This window comes from Venturia canescens, chromosome 7, assembly GCF_019457755.1.
Source record: "Venturia canescens isolate UGA chromosome 7, ASM1945775v1, whole genome shotgun sequence".
Taxonomy (NCBI): domain Eukaryota; kingdom Metazoa; phylum Arthropoda; class Insecta; order Hymenoptera; family Ichneumonidae; genus Venturia; species Venturia canescens.
The window spans coordinates 14277438-14297380 of NC_057427.1; the positions used below are offsets into that span (position 1 = coordinate 14277438).

At 39.8% G+C, this 19943-nt stretch overlaps 4 protein-coding genes across 17 annotated transcripts in view; 2 read left to right on the plus strand and 2 right to left on the minus strand.

The window, feature by feature from the left end:
* The window catches only part of LOC122413504 (uncharacterized), a 45281-nt gene extending 39662 nt beyond the window's left edge, over window positions 1-5619 (plus strand). Inside the window, exons 1-2 of one of the 2 annotated variants that reach the window (XM_043423906.1) lie at window positions 1148-1647; window positions 1825-5619. In XM_043423906.1, coding sequence (XP_043279841.1) covers window positions 1564-1647; window positions 1825-5583 — 3843 coding nt within the window. In that variant the 5' untranslated portion in view covers window positions 1148-1563 and the 3' untranslated portion in view covers window positions 5584-5619. Of the gene's footprint in view, window positions 1-1147; window positions 1648-1824 lie in introns of those variants that run through there. The other variant, XM_043423907.1, reaches the window with a different exon arrangement.
* A 138-nt stretch (window positions 5620-5757) lies between these two features.
* LOC122413507 (polynucleotide 5'-hydroxyl-kinase NOL9) lies at window positions 5758-9248 on the minus strand. Its single transcript, XM_043423912.1, has 5 exons — window positions 8861-9248; window positions 7136-8679; window positions 6796-7040; window positions 6387-6583; window positions 5758-6195 (listed from the first exon to the last, which is right to left on the minus strand). Exons 1-5 carry the CDS (start codon window positions 9003-9005, stop codon window positions 5966-5968), a joined length of 2361 nt encoding a protein of 786 aa, XP_043279847.1. The 5' UTR covers window positions 9006-9248; the 3' UTR covers window positions 5758-5965.
* Window positions 9249-9553: 305 nt separating this feature from the next.
* LOC122413508 (dnaJ homolog subfamily C member 2) lies at window positions 9554-14076 on the plus strand. Its single transcript, XM_043423914.1, has 5 exons — window positions 9554-10221; window positions 10628-10900; window positions 11636-12020; window positions 12476-13628; window positions 13719-14076. The coding sequence occupies exons 1-5, from the start codon at window positions 10170-10172 to the stop codon at window positions 13767-13769; spliced, it is 1914 nt and encodes a 637-aa protein (XP_043279849.1). The 5' UTR covers window positions 9554-10169; the 3' UTR covers window positions 13770-14076.
* A 396-nt stretch (window positions 14077-14472) lies between these two features.
* Ca-alpha1D (Ca[2+]-channel protein alpha[[1]] subunit D) overlaps window positions 14473-19943 on the minus strand; it is a 40720-nt gene continuing 35249 nt past the window's right edge. For all 13 annotated transcript variants that reach the window (XM_043423903.1, XM_043423904.1, XM_043423893.1 and 10 more), the window contains one exon: window positions 14473-19794. In XM_043423903.1, the coding sequence (XP_043279838.1) occupies window positions 19462-19794 (333 nt within the window). In that variant the 3' untranslated portion in view covers window positions 14473-19461. The remainder of the gene's footprint in view (window positions 19795-19943) is intronic.

The following is a 19943-nucleotide window of genomic DNA, read 5'->3' on the forward strand; positions in this document are numbered from 1 at the left end:
AAAACTCTTTTCCACGTGTACCGCAAATCCCTTGTACAATCCCCAAATATTTCCCCTCGAATATCGAAAGAAACTGGGAGCTCCCCGTCTCCCGTCTGATGAAACGTCAAAAAACCGTGAAGCGTTTCAATCTCTCGAGCTTTTATTTATTTTCTCGGCCCCATGGCCTGCCTCACTCTTTTCCCTTTTATTCCATCCGCAGCGGTGCTGTCGGACAAGTCGATTCGTTTTCTTCGTTCTCGCACGCGTCCGATCCATCGTGTCTCTCTCTCTCGAGACACGATAACATTCCTAACCGTCAAATATTTTTTCTCTCCCTTTTTCTCCCTCGCCACACACTCTCGGTACATAAATCACCTACTTTTCGGTTTAGTGGCGCCCTCTGTGTCTTCCACAAGGCAGGCAAAATGGAGGAAAAAAGTATTTCGGAGCTGCTTCACCTGACTGTGGGCGCTCAATGAAAGCATCCTCGGGAATGTTTTTGTCCCGGGATCCCCGAACAATAAAAACGTGTCATCAAAGTTTAAAAGTCCGGCGCCCTTACCCGGCGCTTCCATTGACGAAAAATGGGGGAAAAAAATAGTGAGAGAAAGAGAGAAAGGAAGGGAGGAGAGATGGATGAAAAAAAGGCCTGGAGGCGCGTGAGACGCGAGCGCAGGGCTCGACATTCCCCTCGTTTTAATCCACCGACACACATTCCTCGTGCACACTACTTTTTTTTCCCGTCGTAAAATGTTTTAGCTTTTCCCTTTCTCTCGCATCCGAGCACCAGATTTTTCTATTCAAGACATACACCTGTCATCGTACACGTTGCGAGTGCACGTTGTTGCAAAGCATCATTTAAACTATACGAAAATGCTGCTGGGCCCAATAAGTAGCCCGACAACATCGAATTGAATTTTGGTCTGTTTTTCCACCTCTCGTCTCGTGTAATGGCCACGGTGGCCCGTTATCTGACGTCGTATCGCACGATTCGCGACCCTCTTATATTCGCTTTCACCCTTTCTTCCTGCTTCCTCCCCCGTCCTCTCGCCTCCCCTCCTCGCCCCCCCCCCCCCCCCCCGGCGCTGCTAAAAACGAAAGCGAAAGAAAGAGAGGGCGCGAGAGACATGACATTCGGGAGCATTTCGCGAGGTCGTTGGCGAGGCAAAAGTTTTATGAATGAAATGTGTGTTTGCGACAAAGAGCAAGAGAGAACGGGAGAGACGGATCGTACCGAGAGGAAAAAGCAAGAGTACGCGAGGCAACACACGACCAGCGCGCACCCCTTTTCGTTTTTCTACCGCGCTTTGGCTCGTGTCGTCTCGTGCCACTGACTTCCCTAATGATCGCCCTCGTATTTTACCACTCACTGATTGCCCTCATTCATTTCTGTCTCTCCTTCCTTATTCCGAGTTATTTTTCTCCCGGAAAAATTCCAAATTTGTTGTTTACCAATTTCGATGACATTGAAACTGACCTTGGAACAACGTGGCGTCGTCCGAGGGCGACGACAAACTTCTGTTGGCCGACACTGCTCTGTCTGTCGTTTTTTTAAAACTCAACTTCAAATACCCAAACTCGATGGTGGAAGAACCAACTGATTTTCTTCGACAATTTCTTTCGGTCAGGACGTGGATGGAGATTTTTTTCAAACCACTTGCTACGGTTGGCATTCTTTGAAAATAAAAACTTCAATGAATCTGCTTGCGGTTTTGTACGATTTTTTAAAGGAATTCGATATTACGTAAATTTACAATTGAATGGATGATAAAAATATATTTTGCAATAATCATTCGAAATGAAAGGCGCAATAAACGTAAGAATTATGGGTTGTTTTTGCAGAAGCTGAGACGATCCGATCGCCCGAAAGTTCGCATCCAGCGAACGAGGAAATGGGCAGAAAAGAGCGTGTGGTCCGAGGTCTGCGCCCTCGATCTGGGATTGATTGCGGAAACCTCTCGATTTACGAGAGAAGAGTGTGAGAAAAAAGAGGAGAAGAAAATTTACAAGAGGCAAAATAATATGGTGAAAGAAGCTTTTTCGAGGAACGGGAAAATAAGAAAAGAACCGAAATTCGAAGGACCAGCGGTGCTCGAGCCTCAAGAATTTATGAAAGATACGATTCTGAACGAGCATCTCTACGCACGAGCAAATTCGTTGGACAATCTGGACGAGAGTAGAACAATTTTCGAGGCGGAAAGGAAAAAGGTGAAAAAATTAATACGAGCGAGTCGGAAAGAATCCATTGTTTACAACCCTTTCAACGTTTTTCATAATCGCAAAAATTTCGGGTTATACAAGAAAAAATGTAATACTGGCGAGCCAACTCCAATGAGACGATGCAAGAATAGTTTCAGCCAGAAGAGACAAAAATTGAAGGTCCTCGAAGCGCGGGATAAGAAAAAAAAGAACCGCAAATTCGTTCGTGAAAATCACTTGGATGGCAGAAAAGAAATTTGCGATTCGCGACGAAAAACTTTGAATACGAAAAAAAATAAAAGAGGCCGAAAAAGGGCGGCTCGGTCGAAGAGCTTCGAAAAATTGGAAAAAAAGGAATACGAAGAATCGGACATGGACGAATCGTTGCTGGTGAATCCATCGACTGATCTGCCTCAATCTCTGCTCGAGACGATCGACAATGATTTTGCGTTGTGCAACCCCGAGTTCGACGTCAGTCGAGCCTTGAATTTCGAGTCTGACACGCACTTTTCATCGAGCTTCGAATCCGTACAGCGGGATTTGTGGAAAAAAGAGGAAGCGGCGGGAACTTTTGAAGGAAATGCGAGAAACGATTTTATCGAAGAAAAGGGGAAAAGCAGCGCTGCCTCTTCGGACAACAACACCTCGACCAACGATAAGATCGAAGAAAGTGGCGCCCAACAAACTCGAGCTCAAAGGCGACTGCGATCGGCCGATCAAGCCGCAATCGATCGGAACAACAAAAAGGCTTCGTTACGATTGAATCAACAAAAATGTAAGGAGGAAGCTCGTCCCCTGCGACGTCGTCGATCCGCAGGAGAAGCGAGTGGGAAAGAAGAAAAAAGCGGTGACGATAAAGCGTCGGTAAAACGTCGGAGATCGGCGAACGATGCTGCTTCATCACACAAAACAGGAAAGATCGAAGCAAAGCAAAATCTCGATAAGTATTCGACGAAGGACGGAAGAGTAACGCGATTGTCAACTCGAAATTGCACGGCTCTTGAAAAAACAGAGAGTCGTGAGACAGGCACAGTCGTATGGGGAAATTGCATGGGCTGGTGGCCAGGATTAATCGTCGGTTCCGAGGACGTTGGCATGCTGAAAGAAGCCGGAAAGGCGTGGGTTTGTTGGATCGGAGAATACCGAATATCTCACTTGCGTGAAAAAACGCAGATTCAACCGTTCTCCACGTGCTTGCGAGAGCGTATGATCGAGACGTTAAAATCGAAGAGTCCTAAAGATCCGAGTTACAAAGCTTGCATAGAAACGCTCGAGATGCTCAACATCAATCTGTTGGATTTCGGTCCTATAAACGAGCCTGGTCACGTTTGGGCTGAGAAGCATTTGACGAGCCTCGAAAATATCGATCGGTTGATTCTCCGGCCTTATCCACCCGAGGTCCAAGTGAGATTGAACCAGTTGAAAAGGAGCAACTCCAAAGTAACGGCAAAATATTTATTGCAGCAGAAAATGAGCGCGGAAAAAGCATCGATGAAAAGTTGCAACTCGGTAAGGAGTACAACGACGAAAAATACTTTCGTTCCCATTCCCGGACATTTGCCTCTGATCAAGCAAAAGCCTGGGGTGATCGCGTGGGCCAAAATAATGGGCCAAGTATGGTGGCCAGCTGTAATCGTCGATTATCGTGATTTAAGCATCCAAGAGCCCAGTTTCGGTTGCCAATGGATCGTTTGGTACGGCGATTACACGATGTCTCAGGTGAATCACCGATTTTTTCTCTCCTTCGATAATGGCATGAGCCTGATGAAAGAATACGTGAGAAATTGTAAACGAGAATGTTACCGTCGTGGCGTTATCGATGCGGCAAAAGATTACTGTTCTCGTCACGGCTACAAAACCGAGGGCTGGCAAATGGAGCAAGTTTTCCACTGGTTCGAAACCGGCAACGGGGAAACGACCGGTAACGAAAATTTCTCGGTGAAAAATCTCTTGCCAGGAATCCCTGGAAATTCGAATATCAATGAAAAATATCCTTCTCGCGTGCTCCAAGTGTTGCGTAAACACAAAGGTAATTGTACCGTTGCTGCTGCGAGAGAACAGATGATTCGCGAAAGCGCGAGTCTTCGCCTCGTCGAGACTTGCCAAATGAAAATTGAGGATTTGTGTCTGATGTGCCTGGAGGAGTGTTCGCGAGGCTCCGAGAGTACGGAGCACCCTTATTTCTTCGGCAAGCTGTGCGAGGAATGTTCCGAAAAATACAAACCTACGATTTTCGCTTATGGCGAAGACGGTAAATGTTTCTTCTGCACAATCTGTGCTGGCTCCGATACCGTCGTTATGTGCGACGCGGAGGACTGCCCTCGTGTCTATTGCACAGCTTGCATCAAATATCTCGTCGCTCCAAAATTTTACAACGAAATATTGCTCCAAGACCCGTGGATGTGTTTCGTGTGCGATCCCTCGGAAGATTCGACGAGAGATGGATCGTTGAAGCCAAGGTGCGATTGGAAGGATCACGTTTCTCATCTTTTCCGTGCTAACCGTGAATCGGTGCCAGAAAAGTTGGAGCTGTACAAAAATGGAAAACGAAAGCTTCGGGTTTTGTCGCTGTTCGATGGGATCAGTGCCGGGCTCGTTGTTCTGAAAAAATTGGGAATACAGATTGAGCTTTATTACGCGAGTGAAATTGACCCGGACGCTGAGATGGTGAGCTCCGCTCACCACGGACAAGAAATCATACGTTTAGGTGATGTAAGATCAATAGACGAAGATAAAATCCGTGAAATCATACCGATCGATCTTCTCCTCGGTGGTTCGCCCTGCAATGATCTCAGCCTCGTCAATCCTCTGCGTCTCGGTCTCCACGATCCGAACGGCACCGGTGTTCTCTTCTTCGAATACAGCCGAATTAAAAACTTTCTCGAAGCCCACAATGGACAACACTTTTTCTGGTTGTTTGAAAACGTTGCCTCGATGCCTAGCAAATATCGCAATGATATAAGCAAACATCTTGGACGCGAGCCCGAGCTCATAGATTCGGCCAATTATTCGCCTCAACACAGACCGCGGTTGTACTGGAGCAATTTACCAATCGTTTCCTTTCCACTCTCGACTCAAGATCTCCAAGACGTTCTCAATCCGAACTGCAATCGTCAAGCTCTTGTTAAAAAAATTCGCACCGTCACTACACGAGTCAATTCGTTGAAACAGGGCAGAGATGCTCTCAAACCCATTCTCATGAACGAGACTAACGACACCCTCTGGATCACCGAGCTCGAAGAAATTTTTGGATTCCCTAAACATTACACCGATGTGAAAAATTTATGCGCAACCAAGAGACAAAAACTCATCGCCATGTCATGGAGCGTTCAAACCATCGTAGAAATAATGAGGCCACTTTGCAATTTTTTTTATACTCACAATGACGAACTTGTCGGTTAAATATCGCGACGTTGAGACGCTACACTTATTCTGGGACACGCGACAGAAAGTAATTCCAGAGCTTCTTTCCATTTGCAGAGTAAACGACTCGCTTTTCAAAAAAATTATGGTAATTCGAAAAAAACATTCTCCATTCCAATGACGCTAATATTAATATCACAAAAAAGCCATAACTCCGTTCATAAAAACTTTAATCATTTCAATATTTATATCTTTTCAAGACGCTCTTTGCATTTGTTGTGCAAATTCAGTGCGCTCACCGTCCGCACAGACTTTTTTAGAGTATTTTTTTTTTATAGACTTTTGTGTATGATTGGACTCCATATATTTTATCCAAGTTTTTGTATTTCAGTATTTTTTTCTTATTTTTTCGCGATTGGGATCAAGTGCCCACTTGATAACGCGTTCTCACGTATCCTCTTCGTGGTTCACGACTCGTTGGCAAGTCGTAGACGCTCCCGGTATACGGGGCACCTTCTTCATTGAGTTGCAATAAACTTTGAGGAACATTTGTGCACCCCATGAGGCAATTGACGTGTTTCATGAGCGAAGCTGGCAAAGGTGTGTTTATGAACAATTGTTCCTTTTCCATATCAACGCCTCGTAAAATTCCTGTCACAAAAGACAAACAAAACTCAATTTCGAACTCGAAGTATTTTTAATGAAAACAACAGTGCCATATGAATAGGAATAAAATACAAGGCTTGTGAGAGAAAACTGAAACCGATTTTGCTCAGCACAAAACTACTGTTCTATTTTTATTAGGATTAGTATTACGTTGTTTTTGAATAATTTTGACGTACCAAAACCGTAACACGTGGACAGTGGCGGTCTAATCAGGACTCGTGGATAAGAACCTTCCAAATTGTCCTCGAGGTTTTTCGGAACCAGTGATTCCATGTTAACACCACATAGAGCAACGATATTTCCATTCATGATAGACAATATTTGGGAAACGTAAACACCCGCTATCGAAACACACAGTGCGTCGAATGGAACTCTAAAAACCAAGATACAAATGTTAGTTTTAGAAGAAATATTTGAAACAACGATCACTTTATATTGTATTGAAGCAGAACGAGAAAAAACCTCGAATTTTTTATAAAAAAAAATGTTACTACGATGTCAAAATTTTTGAAACGAATGATCTCCGTTGTAAAACCAAAAATACAATCTCTATTTTTATGACGATATGAAAATTTTTTTGCCTACACGTAAGGAGTTACGGCGTTGATACTCGTGACGAGGCTACGAAGTTGCGATGTCGCAGATTCATTGGCCTTAATAATTTGGCTCAAATATGAGATCATCACGAGTTCTCGTTGTTGATGAGCTTCAAGATTCCAAGATTCAGCTGGTCCGGTGCTCGTTTCGGCCTCTGAATAAATAACGTGCAAACGGTGCTTCGTTGGCCTGTCTCTGTTGATGTCTTTCGTCCAAGTCAGCCATCCGAGGCTCTGCATTTAAATGAAATATAAAATCATTGCAACATTTATTTACCCTCAACTGTTCAGTTCAACTTTACATAAAAAGTAATGAATATTCCAGTTACCTGACGATCGATGACTTGACGACTAAGCGTATCGTTGAAATTATTTTTTGACCTTTTCGATAGTATTTGAATAACGTCCGTAGGTAACAAAATTTTAAGGATGTAGTTGATCAAATCTGCGCCGATGCCTTTACAAAATCCCATGGTATTGATCACTATCGGTCGGTGCGAAAGTTTCGAATCTTCGTTCAAAAGTTCGACGAGTTTTTTAACACCATCGACGTACTGTTCGAGGCAACGAGTGACGTCAACGCTGCCGAGGTAAAACTGGAAATATGGAATCTTGAGATGCGTAAAATTGGGTCCAAGGAGCGGTTCGTCAACGATCGTAATAGACAAACAAGCAGCGGGGGTGAATTCGGTTTGTCCGAGGTCGAGGTCGAGAAATATAACCGACTCGCTGGTGGCTAATAATTTGTTAACGAGATAACGAGCCATGGTCGATTTCCCAACTCCCTTGCCACCAGCGATGACAGTTCGTGAATTTTCCTTAGTTTCCCAGTCGTAGCAAATCGCGTCCGCGACGTCATCGATACCACGGGAATCGATCACTATTTTATCGTACGAAATGCCGAATCGCAAATTAGCTTGCAACACTACTTCAGCGCGACGTGAATCACGCCACGATAGATTCGAGGGATCGTCGACTCGCGGGAACAAATGATGAGGGAAATTCATTGAGAGAAAATTCGTCAGGCTATTGTCGAAATTCTCCAACAACAAAACTGCCCAACCTTCCTCCACTGCTTTCACATCAGACTGCAAACTTTTTGCAAGCTTAGGGTCCTCGCAGTCTTCCTCCAAAATTTTCCAAATGTTCGAAATGCCCTTGTCCATCATTTCTGTCTCTATCGCCTCGATCGCTACAGGGCTGTACGCTCTTGGGGAATAAATAGATAGAGTCGATTTCCTGCTCTCGCTGCTGACCGAATAGCCGTAAACTCTTATCGCACCCCACAGTACGCGAAGCTTTAATTTTCCATGAAAACTAAATTTGCAGTCTGTCTCCATTATCACCAAAACTTTGTTTCTGAAACTGTAAAATCGTGGTAATTGCTTGGTGTTCATTTGCTCTTCAACTTCTGAGCGTTGCTCTGGTTTTTGAGAATACGGAACGATGCTATCCGTGATACTTTGAGAAGTTTTTGATTGAGCAGACTTTGAATTTTCAATTGATAGCGGAACACAGCTGGAACTGTTGTTTTTAAGGACTGTAGAATGTTCCACTTCCATGCGTGTCTCAGGCTTCTCGATTAACTCTGAATTTTGCATATTTTTATCAGGTTTCTCATTCGGCTTTATACATTCTGTTGTGACAATGCAAACTTTTTTCTGTATTTGCTCGGCCTTAACTTTTTTCTGAATATTGAAAGGTCCGCGATAAACACTTGCCACACTGGACTGTTCCGGAAGTCTGTAGCTTAGGGGCAGTGGCACTGTAGATAATTGCTCTGTTGTATCCTCTACGACTATCGGGCGACCCATTTTCTTCCTTTTCTTTTTTGGTGTTTTGCGGATATTGTGCATTGGTAATTCATGAATAGCTGAAATTTTTGATCAACGATGAGACAAAAACTTGTAAATGATACGGGCGGTTTGGTAAAAATTTGTTATCTTTTGTTTTTGGAATTTTATTACGCGAAAATCGTATTCGAAGTTATTACTGTTATGCGAAAGATTTCTTTTTTTAATAATGAAATGCATCAAAATTGTTTGACTACTCACCATTCTCTTGTTCTTCAACATTAAATTCTCCGCCCATGGTCGAGACTACATTTTTCGATGTTTTTTTCTTAGTTCCTATGCTCGAAAGATTGTTTTCAATCTTCCGATAGTTCCGAACGTTGTATTTATTATTTTTTTTACCCATTATATTATAGACAAGTTTTTAGTACTTCATAAAAGTGTTTAATGTTATGGAGATATTTGAGAAATCACTCGTCAGCTACAGCCAGTCACTTGGTTGTTGAATGTTGTGTTATTTTTATAAGGTGGATTATTGAAAACACACGTGGGCGTCGTGGGCTCGGACTCTCGTGGCTTTCGTGTGTCTTTTGAAAGATAACCGTGAATACATAAAAAATTTTGTCGTCTGCTGATTGTGTTTCTATATAGACGCTATAGAGACTCGCTTTCCATCGCCATCTAACCCGATTTTGGATGGCGCCACGCGTCAATTGAAGCCCGCACCATCTTACCTCCGTGAATATGGCCGACCAACTTTGAATTTCTGATTTTTTTTGTCGAGCTTTGTCGAGCTTTGTGCATGCTTTTTCGTCTTCAGAACCGAGTCGGAACATGTATGAGACGACATCTTACGGACAAAGCTATATATATCTGCTGAGGTGAAAAGAAAAAATGTCAGAAATTCAAAATCAGACGGTCAAGTTCACGGAGGTCACCGTCTTGGGTGCCGTCGGTAAAGTGAGTCAGAATGCAAAGATTTTTGCCCACATCAAAATTTTTGTGCCGATGAATATATAAAAAAATAGATACATTGTCAATTTTTTACAAACGATCATTAACAAATTTTTTCACTAAGCAAGCCAGAAGTTTGTTTAACATTTTGCAAATCTTACTTAAATATTAAATAATTCCTCTGCCGCTGCAAAAAATTAAATCGATTAACATAAAATAATCGATTTGACGGGTCGATTGATAAGGAAAGAGACGGATCGGAGGTGCGTAAAGAAGAAAATTAAAAGTGAATGAAAAAAATTATTAAGGTTAAAACAAACGCGGTACTCGACAAGAAAGAAACTACTGCGGGCGTGAACAGCGAGACTACAGTCGCAAAAAAAATTGAAGACGGAAAAAGCGAGGGTCAGGTCACGCCAAACATGCGTGGTATATTATTGGTGTAGCAGCATATGAGAGTATTTTTCGAAGAACTGCGTTTTGTATATCCATGTCGATTTCTCGTTTTCCCAACGTCCGTAACGACCGTGAGCGATTTGTCGAGTGTGATCATATACTATTTGTTACGTTAATTTAGGAAAAATACATTTTAATTGTTCTACATCTCTGCTGCACGATGACACAGACAGTTGAAATGGGCGAGTGTGTTATATTCAACACAATATCTGGTGAGTTATAATAAAATTGCGAAAATTTTCTTTTTCATACGCGTGCACCGGAGGTTATATTTCTAGATCCCGGTTGTAATAAAATGCAAATAGAGCGGATAAAATAGTTGAAAAGTCAATTTGATCATCTAGTTATTCGAATGACGGGTCCAAATGAAAATTTACGAAGAAAAATCGATAAAAATATTTTTTCTTTTTACAAATGAATTTCTAAACTTGAAAAATTCCACAATGTGATTCATATTGAAATTTTTGGAAATATTTTGTGCATTCGTAATTGTCGCAAGAAATACTTTTTGGTGTAAATATGAAGATGATTTTTTATTTCTTTTTTTTTTCTATAAACCATTGTATTGAAACGAAAATTGATTTTTCAATACAAATTTCACATTACTTTGTCATCTAGCATTGCGAAAGGGAGACTTTGAAGCAGTTGGTGCGTCAGTATTACACGCAGCAAGTCATACTAGATTGAGAACTCAATTTGAAAGAAATACAGAGACCGGACAGGTTTCCGAGTCTTCTGACGATGAAGAAAACTTGGAGGATCAGTTTGAGGATGATTTGGAGTATTTGCGATCTTTGGATCCTAAAGAATGGAAAGAGCAAGATCATTATGCCGTTTTGGGATTGAGGAAACTCCGGCACAAGGCTACGGAAGATATAATCAAGAGGGCTTGTAAGAATTTGTATCTTTTATAAATTGTAATATTAATTAGAATATAAATATATTATTTAATGAGGAACGACGGTGAAGTTTGCAACGTTGGAGTCCAACAAAATGAACGAAAAAAACATTTGTAATTCACCTGTTTTGTTATTTTACGAAGTATCGGTGCAGGTTGAAAAACTACGAATTGCAAATTCGGCAGAGAACGAAATTGGGGAATTACTGAAATTATTGGGGTTTTTTTTAGATCATTATTTCGTTGGATTCCAACGTTGCAAACTTCAGCGTCATAATGAGGATAATATTGTAACAACGGTCTAGTCTTGTCTATGAGCAATTCAAGATGTTGTATGATTTAAAGTCATGGTCCTTTGGTTTTTTGCAATTCTGCTTATTTCACTGTTGAAAAATTATGCTGCGCAGTAGCTGTATTATCTGCTAGCTACTTCATCAACATCTATCATTAACAACTTATGCTAAAGGAATCAAATTACGTTGCATTTTTTTTATACAAAATGAGAATTTTCTTCATAGTTTGTGCTTTCCCATAAGATTGTAAATTAACATTTGGTTGAAAGAAAAATGAACGAGGATTCGGTTTCTAAAAGCATATTATTGCTGCAGTCAGTCTTTGAAACTAACTGTCGATACAAATATTTCCTCTCCAACTTTGTACAAAATATTGGACGTTGAGAAAGTTTTAGCTAAACCTATTTTAATTGGCAATGAATTGATATATGTTAGATAAGCAAAAAATCCTGAAACACCATCCCGACAAAAGAAAGGCAATGGGCGAAGAAATACGCGAAGATGACGATTATTTCACTTGTATAACCCGAGCCTGGGAAATGCTCGGTAATCCAGTAAAGCGTCGCAGTTACGATAGCGTTGATTCGCACTTCAGTGACGACTTGCCAGACGAAAAAGATGCCAAAAATAACTTTTATGAAACTATGGGACGTGCCTTCGAAGATAATGCTAGATGGTCCGTCAAAAAGCCTGTTCCCCAACTGGGCGATTCAAATACTTCGCGAGATCAAGTCGAACGCTTTTACTCCTTCTGGTACGAGTTTGAATCGTGGCGCGAGTACTCGTATCTCGATGAAGAGGACAAGGAAAGTGGGCAAGAGTAAGTACAATCTTATACCTGCATTGAAGGTCAAATAGTTACAACTTCAGAATGACGTTCTTTAACTCAACGACTTTGAAGAATCCCATATGATCAAAATGAAATTTGCCAAATTACGAACAGATTTCGTTACTGTTTGAGAGCAAACTGTGACACCATTGTTGAAAATCAATGTTCGCTTCATCGAAAGAGTGCCTTAGTTAGAAAATCAATTGGAAGAAATTTACATTAAAATAAATATTAAGCACTTTTTCGTACAATTTTTTATTTTTTATCGACATTTACTGCATTCGGAGCCTGTTCTTAGATCACTGAGTGTCGAAGACGTACGCAATTAAATTTTGATTCGGTTAAATGTGTAAAATGTTCGTCAGAGTCAGATTGGGGGTAGTAGGGAAAAAAGGTATTCTCAATGAGAAAGTAAGTACTAAATAAAGATTTTTTTCACATTGTAGTCGGGACATGCGAAAATGGATCGAGAAGAAAAACAAAGCGACACGAGCCAAGCGAAAGAAAGAAGAAATGGCGCGGATACGTTCGTTGGTGGATATCGCGTACAACGCAGATCCAAGAATAAAGAAATTCCAGCAAGAGGACAAGGATCGAAAGACAGCAGCGAAAAGAGCGAAGCAAGAGGCAGCGAAGGCTCGCCAACAGGAAGAGGAAAGATTGGCACGCGAAGCAGCTGAGAAAGAACGCAAGGAGCGTGAGAAACGAGACGCCGAGGAAAAAGCGCGAAACGACGTTCTCAAGCAAGAAAGAGAGACATTGAAAAAAGCCTTGAAGAAAGAGCGTAAAGCGCTTCGTGATTTGTGCAAAAGCAATGATTATTTCGCAGAGAGTCCTTTGGAGAGTATACGAAATATGGAGAGCGTAGAGAAAATATGCGAGTTGTTTAAGCTCGCGCAGCTCGAGGAAGCCATTAAAGATTTGCAGGCTAACGGTCGCAAAGCGTTCGTCGACATAGTGTCTGAAACAGAGAAAAGAATGGAGGCCGAAAGACGAGTTGGTTTGATAAACAACGATCCACGTTCCACACCGGAAAAACAAGTGAAAGCACATTTGGTGCCTTGGACCGAGCACGATTTGCAATTGCTCATAAAAGCAGTTAATCTTTTTCCGGCTGGTACGAATCAACGGTGGGACGTTGTCGCTAATTTCATAAATCAACATGGCAATTCATCAAACGGTGTTAAGCGCGACGCCAAGGAAGTATTAGCCAAAGCAAAGGATTTACAGTCCACCGATTTCAGTAAATCGAGCTTAAAAGAACAAGCGAATAAAAAGGCTTACGACAACTTTGTCGCTGAAAAAAAGAGCAAGGAAGCGATTGATGAAAGAATGCCCGCTTATACGGAGCGTCTCGACAATCCTATCTCAAACGGTACTGCGGACGAAGTCAGGAAAGAAGAAACATCTTCGCAGCAACAACAACCCCAACAACAAACAACTACAACAGCCGCTGTTTCACAGCCTTGGACACCTGCGGAACAGAAGCTCTTGGAACAAGCTCTCAAAACTTATTCGGCACCTGTTGCCGATCGATGGGATCAGATTGCGAGTTGCATACCCACGAGAACGAAGAAGGAATGCATGAGACGATACAAGGTATGAAAAAAACGAAAAAATAAATCAAATTTATGATTTCTATCGGTCTTTGAGAAATTTCTGTACAGTACAATCGTCATTCTCTTGCAGGAACTTGTGGAGCTCATCAAAGCGAAAAAAGCAGCTCAAGTTATGAAATAATAGTGAATCGATCCCCCCCCCCCCCCCCCTCCCCCAGCCCCGTTTAGTTTAGCTGATTTTCATAACCTCATCCACATCTGACTTACGTTTTTTGGTGTTTTTTTCTTTATTGACGAAATGGAAATTCCATTATCTCGGAGTCAAGTTTTTGCCAGAAATAAAAGAAGAATAAAAAAAAACGGCGTTGTACTTCTCCATAAGCGTCAATTGTCTTCACCGAAATTCAGTATATACATAAAAAAAAATCTCCAACAGTCTGTATATTGTTATGTAAAATAATAGAAAGATACCTATGATACAGTGAGAATCAATGTCTCTATTATTTCCTGAACTCATTTCAAATTCTCTCTTTTATTCTCTTCGTTTTCGATTTTTAAAGAGTTCAATCGATGAGAATCTTCAGATAAAAAATCAATATTTTTGTTGCGTATCTAACTGGAGAAAGTGTGGGAGCAAACGAAAAAAGTTTTTTACACCCCATACACGAATCAGAAATTAAAAGCCTAATGTAAGTTTCAAAAGGACCGCGGATGTGAAAATTCCTGACACGAATGGGAGAGAAGAAATGCTCCGTCATCCTTAAAAAATGTTCACTCGCATATTAAGATTATCGAAACTCTCAAACGTATTTGGTGTTTTTTTTTTTTTTTTTCATTTTTTAATTCGACACAACCTCGACAACAACAACAGCAACACAACAAACTTTCGTGTTAAACCGTCTATTTGGCAGAATCATTGCTTTTCACACACTTTCACGTTGTTCTCCTCTCACATTTGAGGTTTCTTTTGTTTCACACTTTTTATACATTTCAGTTCTTGTTCCTTCGTTTTCTCGTTCATTGCCACGACAGAATAGCCTGTTTTGACGTTTTATATATAATAATTTCGGAATTTTCATCGTTATTAATTTGTGCAAAAGGATAAATGGAACGATATTATTAGTATATATAGTTTCGAATAAAATGTACATTGCATATACATTGCTCTGTATATAAATACTCATCGAACGAATTATTAACGCATGTTACAATCTCCCCATATGTTTTGATCGGAAGATTTTTTTTACTTTTTCTTTCTCTCGTTCGTTCGCTTGATAAGTATCAAATAAATCGAAAAATTTGCTAAAAGTCCCATAAATTACGGTAGTATGTAAATTCGCCTATTTACATTAATCTAAGCTGAACAGTTTTGTCACGCGAATATTTACTTTTTGTCCGTCTCTTCCTTATTTTTTCCCTCTTCTCAATTTCTTAATCTTCATTTTTATTTTTACATCGCTTCGTGAGCGCACATATAAACGCGTATGCGGATATAACAATATTTGCTAATATAAGAAAATATGTGTAAATTATTGACCGCAAATTCAAGTTCGCAGATTCGTTATAAATTTTTCATCAACACGCGGTGGTTTTTTGAGGTTACCGGCCCAAAATTCAACCAGGGCTTTCGCACGCTTTCCTGTTTGTATTTTTCTTTCACAATGTTCATTTCCAATTTACATGAAAAATTTCTCCAACGTTTTTGGCTTTTTCATCGATGCGTTCTCCATATACTCATTGTGCGCAAACATGACCGAGCGACTTTTACAACAAGTCTGTGCTTTTCTTTCTCTTTTTCTTTTCTTTTTTATGCTTAATTTATTTTCTATACGTCGTTGGAAAAAGATGCTACTTTATTTTCGCGGTCTCTGTCGTTCACATCGTGTATTCGGTATAATAATCGTGTATTGCAGTAAATACATGAAGTACTCATGCGTGTACACGCGTAATAATACAAATTGGGTCAGGGAAATAAGTACAATGTCGTGGACAATCAGGCACTCGTCAGTGATATTTGGTCGGTTGATTTTTTTTTATACTTCTTTGTCAAGTATGTTTTTTTCTTGTTATAAGGGAAAGAGGCAAGAAAAGAATTTGAGGGAGGACGAAAAGACGAGCTCAATCAATTCAACGTATGCCATCGGTACTTGAAATAGTCTTTCTTTGTTTTCGTAATTTTTGGCTCAACATCTCGACGGTTGGTGCGCGATGTATTGAAAACCAAATTCAAACGGTGTATAATGTGCATATGTAGCGCGTTTTTTCTTTCGTAAATGCCAAATAATAATGAAATCAATCACTTTGTTTTTAATCTTTCATATATATTTTTTTTCTAGGGCCCGACGCGGTGGTTCGTGCTTTTTTCTCTTCACCTATATAATTTTTATTCCTTACTAATCACAGTATTATACAATTTGCACGAGAGGGCGTTTCACTGTTTTTTAGTTCGTGCTATCGCCGCCGCGCTCCGGTCGTACCCTCGTATTTTAGTCTTACGCCACGAACAATTAGTTCTCTGTTTGCTCGCTCCTTCATCGCTAAGTTGTAAACACTTTTTACAATAGTATAAAAAGACATCATAGATAATACATCGTAAAGTTCAAGAAGGACAACGTCGAAAAGCAATTACGTTAAAATTGAGTGTATATAATTATGTTTCCTAATGATTCTTACGCTTTTTCGTACTCTATTTTTATCCCTCTTTACCATTATTTTTTTCTCAAAATTCGTCCAAGTAAAATCTCTCGACACTGTACACAATATCGAGTCAGCCATTGGGAAAGAGAATTCGACCAACTCGTCGAACTTTCAATTCCGAAAAATTTCCAGACCTTTTTTGCGACAAGGATCTTTTACGAGAATTCGTTCATTCTCGTGACAAACAAGGTGGAAAATCAAGCGGTTTTCCACGCGGTGGGCAACACATCAGTGTACCCTGATGCAATCAAATTCGTGAAGATTTGTCTGTTCACTATTCACCTCTCACCTAGGATTTTTTTCTCTTTTCAATTTTTTTTTCGAATACTCTTCCGGAAGGGACACTTTGATCGAAAGATCCAGCTTTTGCATAAGTAAAAAGAGGAGGTTAAACATCATCACACTCAGAATTTCAACCGCGGCTAATGATTTTTTTTTTTTTTTTTACTTTAATCATGTTTGTTTGGCGGTAGCCGACTGGCGAAGATGCGACAAAGCAAAGAGTACGATAATGCGTGTAAACAAATACAGTGAGTGGTGGTTTCGAAGTGTCATTTTGTTTTAACCTCTTCATTACGTATGCAACAGTTGTGTATTTTAATGCGAAGTGTTTCATTCGAGAAAGCAAAGAAGGCCTTTTTTCCTTGCGTGCCTCTTTTGATACATCATAACTGTCAAAATAGTAAGGTATATACATAATGCATTAACCGTTGCGACGCACAAAACGATAATTATTGTTCGCTCATAAACGGTGATGTACAATTCCGATAAACTCGCGTGAAAGTGTAAATATTTCGAATCTTAGATTCTTTTATAAACGATTTCTGAAACTCCGATTGAATTTCGTTTTGAAAAATAAACTTTTTAATTTTGTCAAACTACTCAAGATACCTCGATACTTCCATTGATGACGCGAGCTCGAAAAAGTAAAGCCTTGGAAAGTAAGCCAATAAATGAAAGTGTAAAAAAAAACGAGCGAAACATTTAATCAAGTAGCAATCAACGATGAATTGTCGAACCCACTCGACTCGTACATACGCATAGACTAATAAAATTACTGTTGAGTCCATTGCCGTTAATCGTCAGAACAGATAATGCATTACCGAAATATTTCAATCGATGCAACTCCGTGCTACGAGTCTTAACGTTGCCCAGAAATTCACATGGTTCTCAACTGTATTATTTTGATACAATCGCGTCCACGTGTCGAGCTATTAATTAATCGTAGTACAATGTACCTCGAACACACACGCACACACACACGCACACACGTATGTACTTATGTATTTATACATTAATGTGTATCTTCATACAAATACATATACATATATACATATATATATATGTATATGTATTTGTATGATTTATTAATAAAGATTTTCTCTGGTCCAAAATAAGTTATTATAGATACTTAGGCACTTGTTATTTCTCCTTAAAATCTTCGTTACAGTCAATAATAATAATAATAGTAATAATGATGAAGTAATAACAATGAATAATAACACTAATGACAATAATGTTTTATAATATGAGGTCGACACAAACTCGACAATAATTATTGAAGCATTCAATAATAAACGTGATTCTAGAAACAAATGGGTGCGTCGACACTACTTTTCGTAGTCACAACGGCTACACCGTTATTCATTAATTTATTTATACGTACAGTAGAAATGGGCGACGTTATTTCGCGTCGGTTCTCTGTCTGTTTTAAACTTTCTTTCTTTTTTTCTAATGGCTCACGAGATGTTTCTATATCGCGCGATAATATAATAATCAATCTCTCGATCCGACAACGGTTCCGTTTATTTCATGCTTCCTCCACTTTTGCAGGAAAATTTGATACATAGAAATTCGTCAACGAACTTTAGATAGAAAGGAAATTTGGAAGAAGCAAAGAATTCGTCGTTTTATTTATTTTCGAAACTCGCTATTTTTCACTGGGCTTTTTTGCTTCTTTTATCTCTGTACAATTAATATGAAATTTGAGTTTTGTTATGATACTTGTCGCATCTCGCTTCGATGCCGATTCATAACACGCCGGGAAAAAAAATCTTCGACGTGTCCTTTTAAAAAAGAAATTCATGCGTGCACGTACTTATGTATTCATGTATATTTACGAGATATTTCATGCACGCTCGGACAAAATAGTCTTTCACCTTTTTTTTTTTTTTTAAAGTAAAAATGTTTGACACGTGTTTTTTTAGTATTTTCAATGTTTTTCATCGTCGAAAAATGATTTGAATGTGGGACAATTGTGCGTCGCCGTTTTTCTATTTCTTTTCGTTCTCTTTTTCGGGCTTTTTTTCATGGCATTTGAGAGAAAAATGTCGTGGCTTGAAATTTCATTTGCTGAAGAATTTGAGCTTTTTTTCGGACGAAAGTGAGCGGAGAAATGGGCATGAAATAATCCACGTTTACATATACACTTATACATCTGTACAGAGCGTTTCTTATTGGATCGGCAATAATTGAAACTTTAATAATGGACGGGATTTTGGATTGAATAACCAATCGAGCTCCCTCCTGACGAGTCTCGTCAATCGGCTTTGATGCTGAAGATACTGAAGAGAGAGATACGCGAGTGCGGACTTTTCAGTAGAAAATTTTCCGCTCTACAATATTGGTCCTGTGCACTTTTGCCTTATCTTCAACCGTTTGGATCGTATACGTGATAAAATTGGGCCACTCGATCAATTTCGATAATAAGATCCGATGGTATTACGATGAAAAACCTCATCTCGGAATCACGTCCAGAATTAAAATGTAAATTATTGAAAATCGTATGTGTGAAACTGCTTAGTTATGTACATGACGTATTTATGATTATAGAATAAATGGTACATTACGTATATAATTGAATGAGTGCATTTCGACTGCGTTTATAGGAATAACAGAATTTTTATACAACATGTACAAAATTTAGGGTTTTTTTTTCTTCTATTCTCGTCTGTGTATTTATATAAATTTTTTATACGAATACACACACGCACACACGTATTTAGATAATTTTTTTAATAAGATTTGAATACGCGATCGATTTGTGTTTGTTAAATTGTTGAAATGAACGATTCACGGTGTTAAAAATTTCTTTTTTTTTTTTTTTTTCGATACAGACGATTGAACTTTAACTAATTTTTGTACGAGAGAGGACGCCATCAGCGTCACTCACGTCGCTAAGATGGCGGCTGTTGATGACGGTACTGCTGTTGTTGCTGTTGATGTTGATGTTGCTGTTGCTGTTGTTGCTCGAACGAGAGCGGCTCACGCAGTTGCTGATAAGCTATCTCTCTCGGGCCTTGCTGTTGATTCGACTCGTTCCAGTGCTGATCCATGCTCTGTTGCAGCTGGAAAGTCAACGGGTGACCGCGTCTCTCTTGCAGCAATAACTGATGCGCAGCACGATCCATCTCCTCCCTCGTCATGTCAAGGGCCTCTTGCATCTCTCTCGATGTATATTTCACGAAATCAGGATCGCAATATTTCCCGAGGCCTTGCTCTACCAGTACCTAGGTTTTGAGACATTGTGTTTACGTCACTTTGTCATTTATTAAGCAACGAAATCGATTTTTTTTTCTTTACGAACTGCTGTACGTATTAGGGAAAAAAACGCGAACTTTTTGTTGCAATCATCGGTTGTAATCCCAGGTGACCAGGT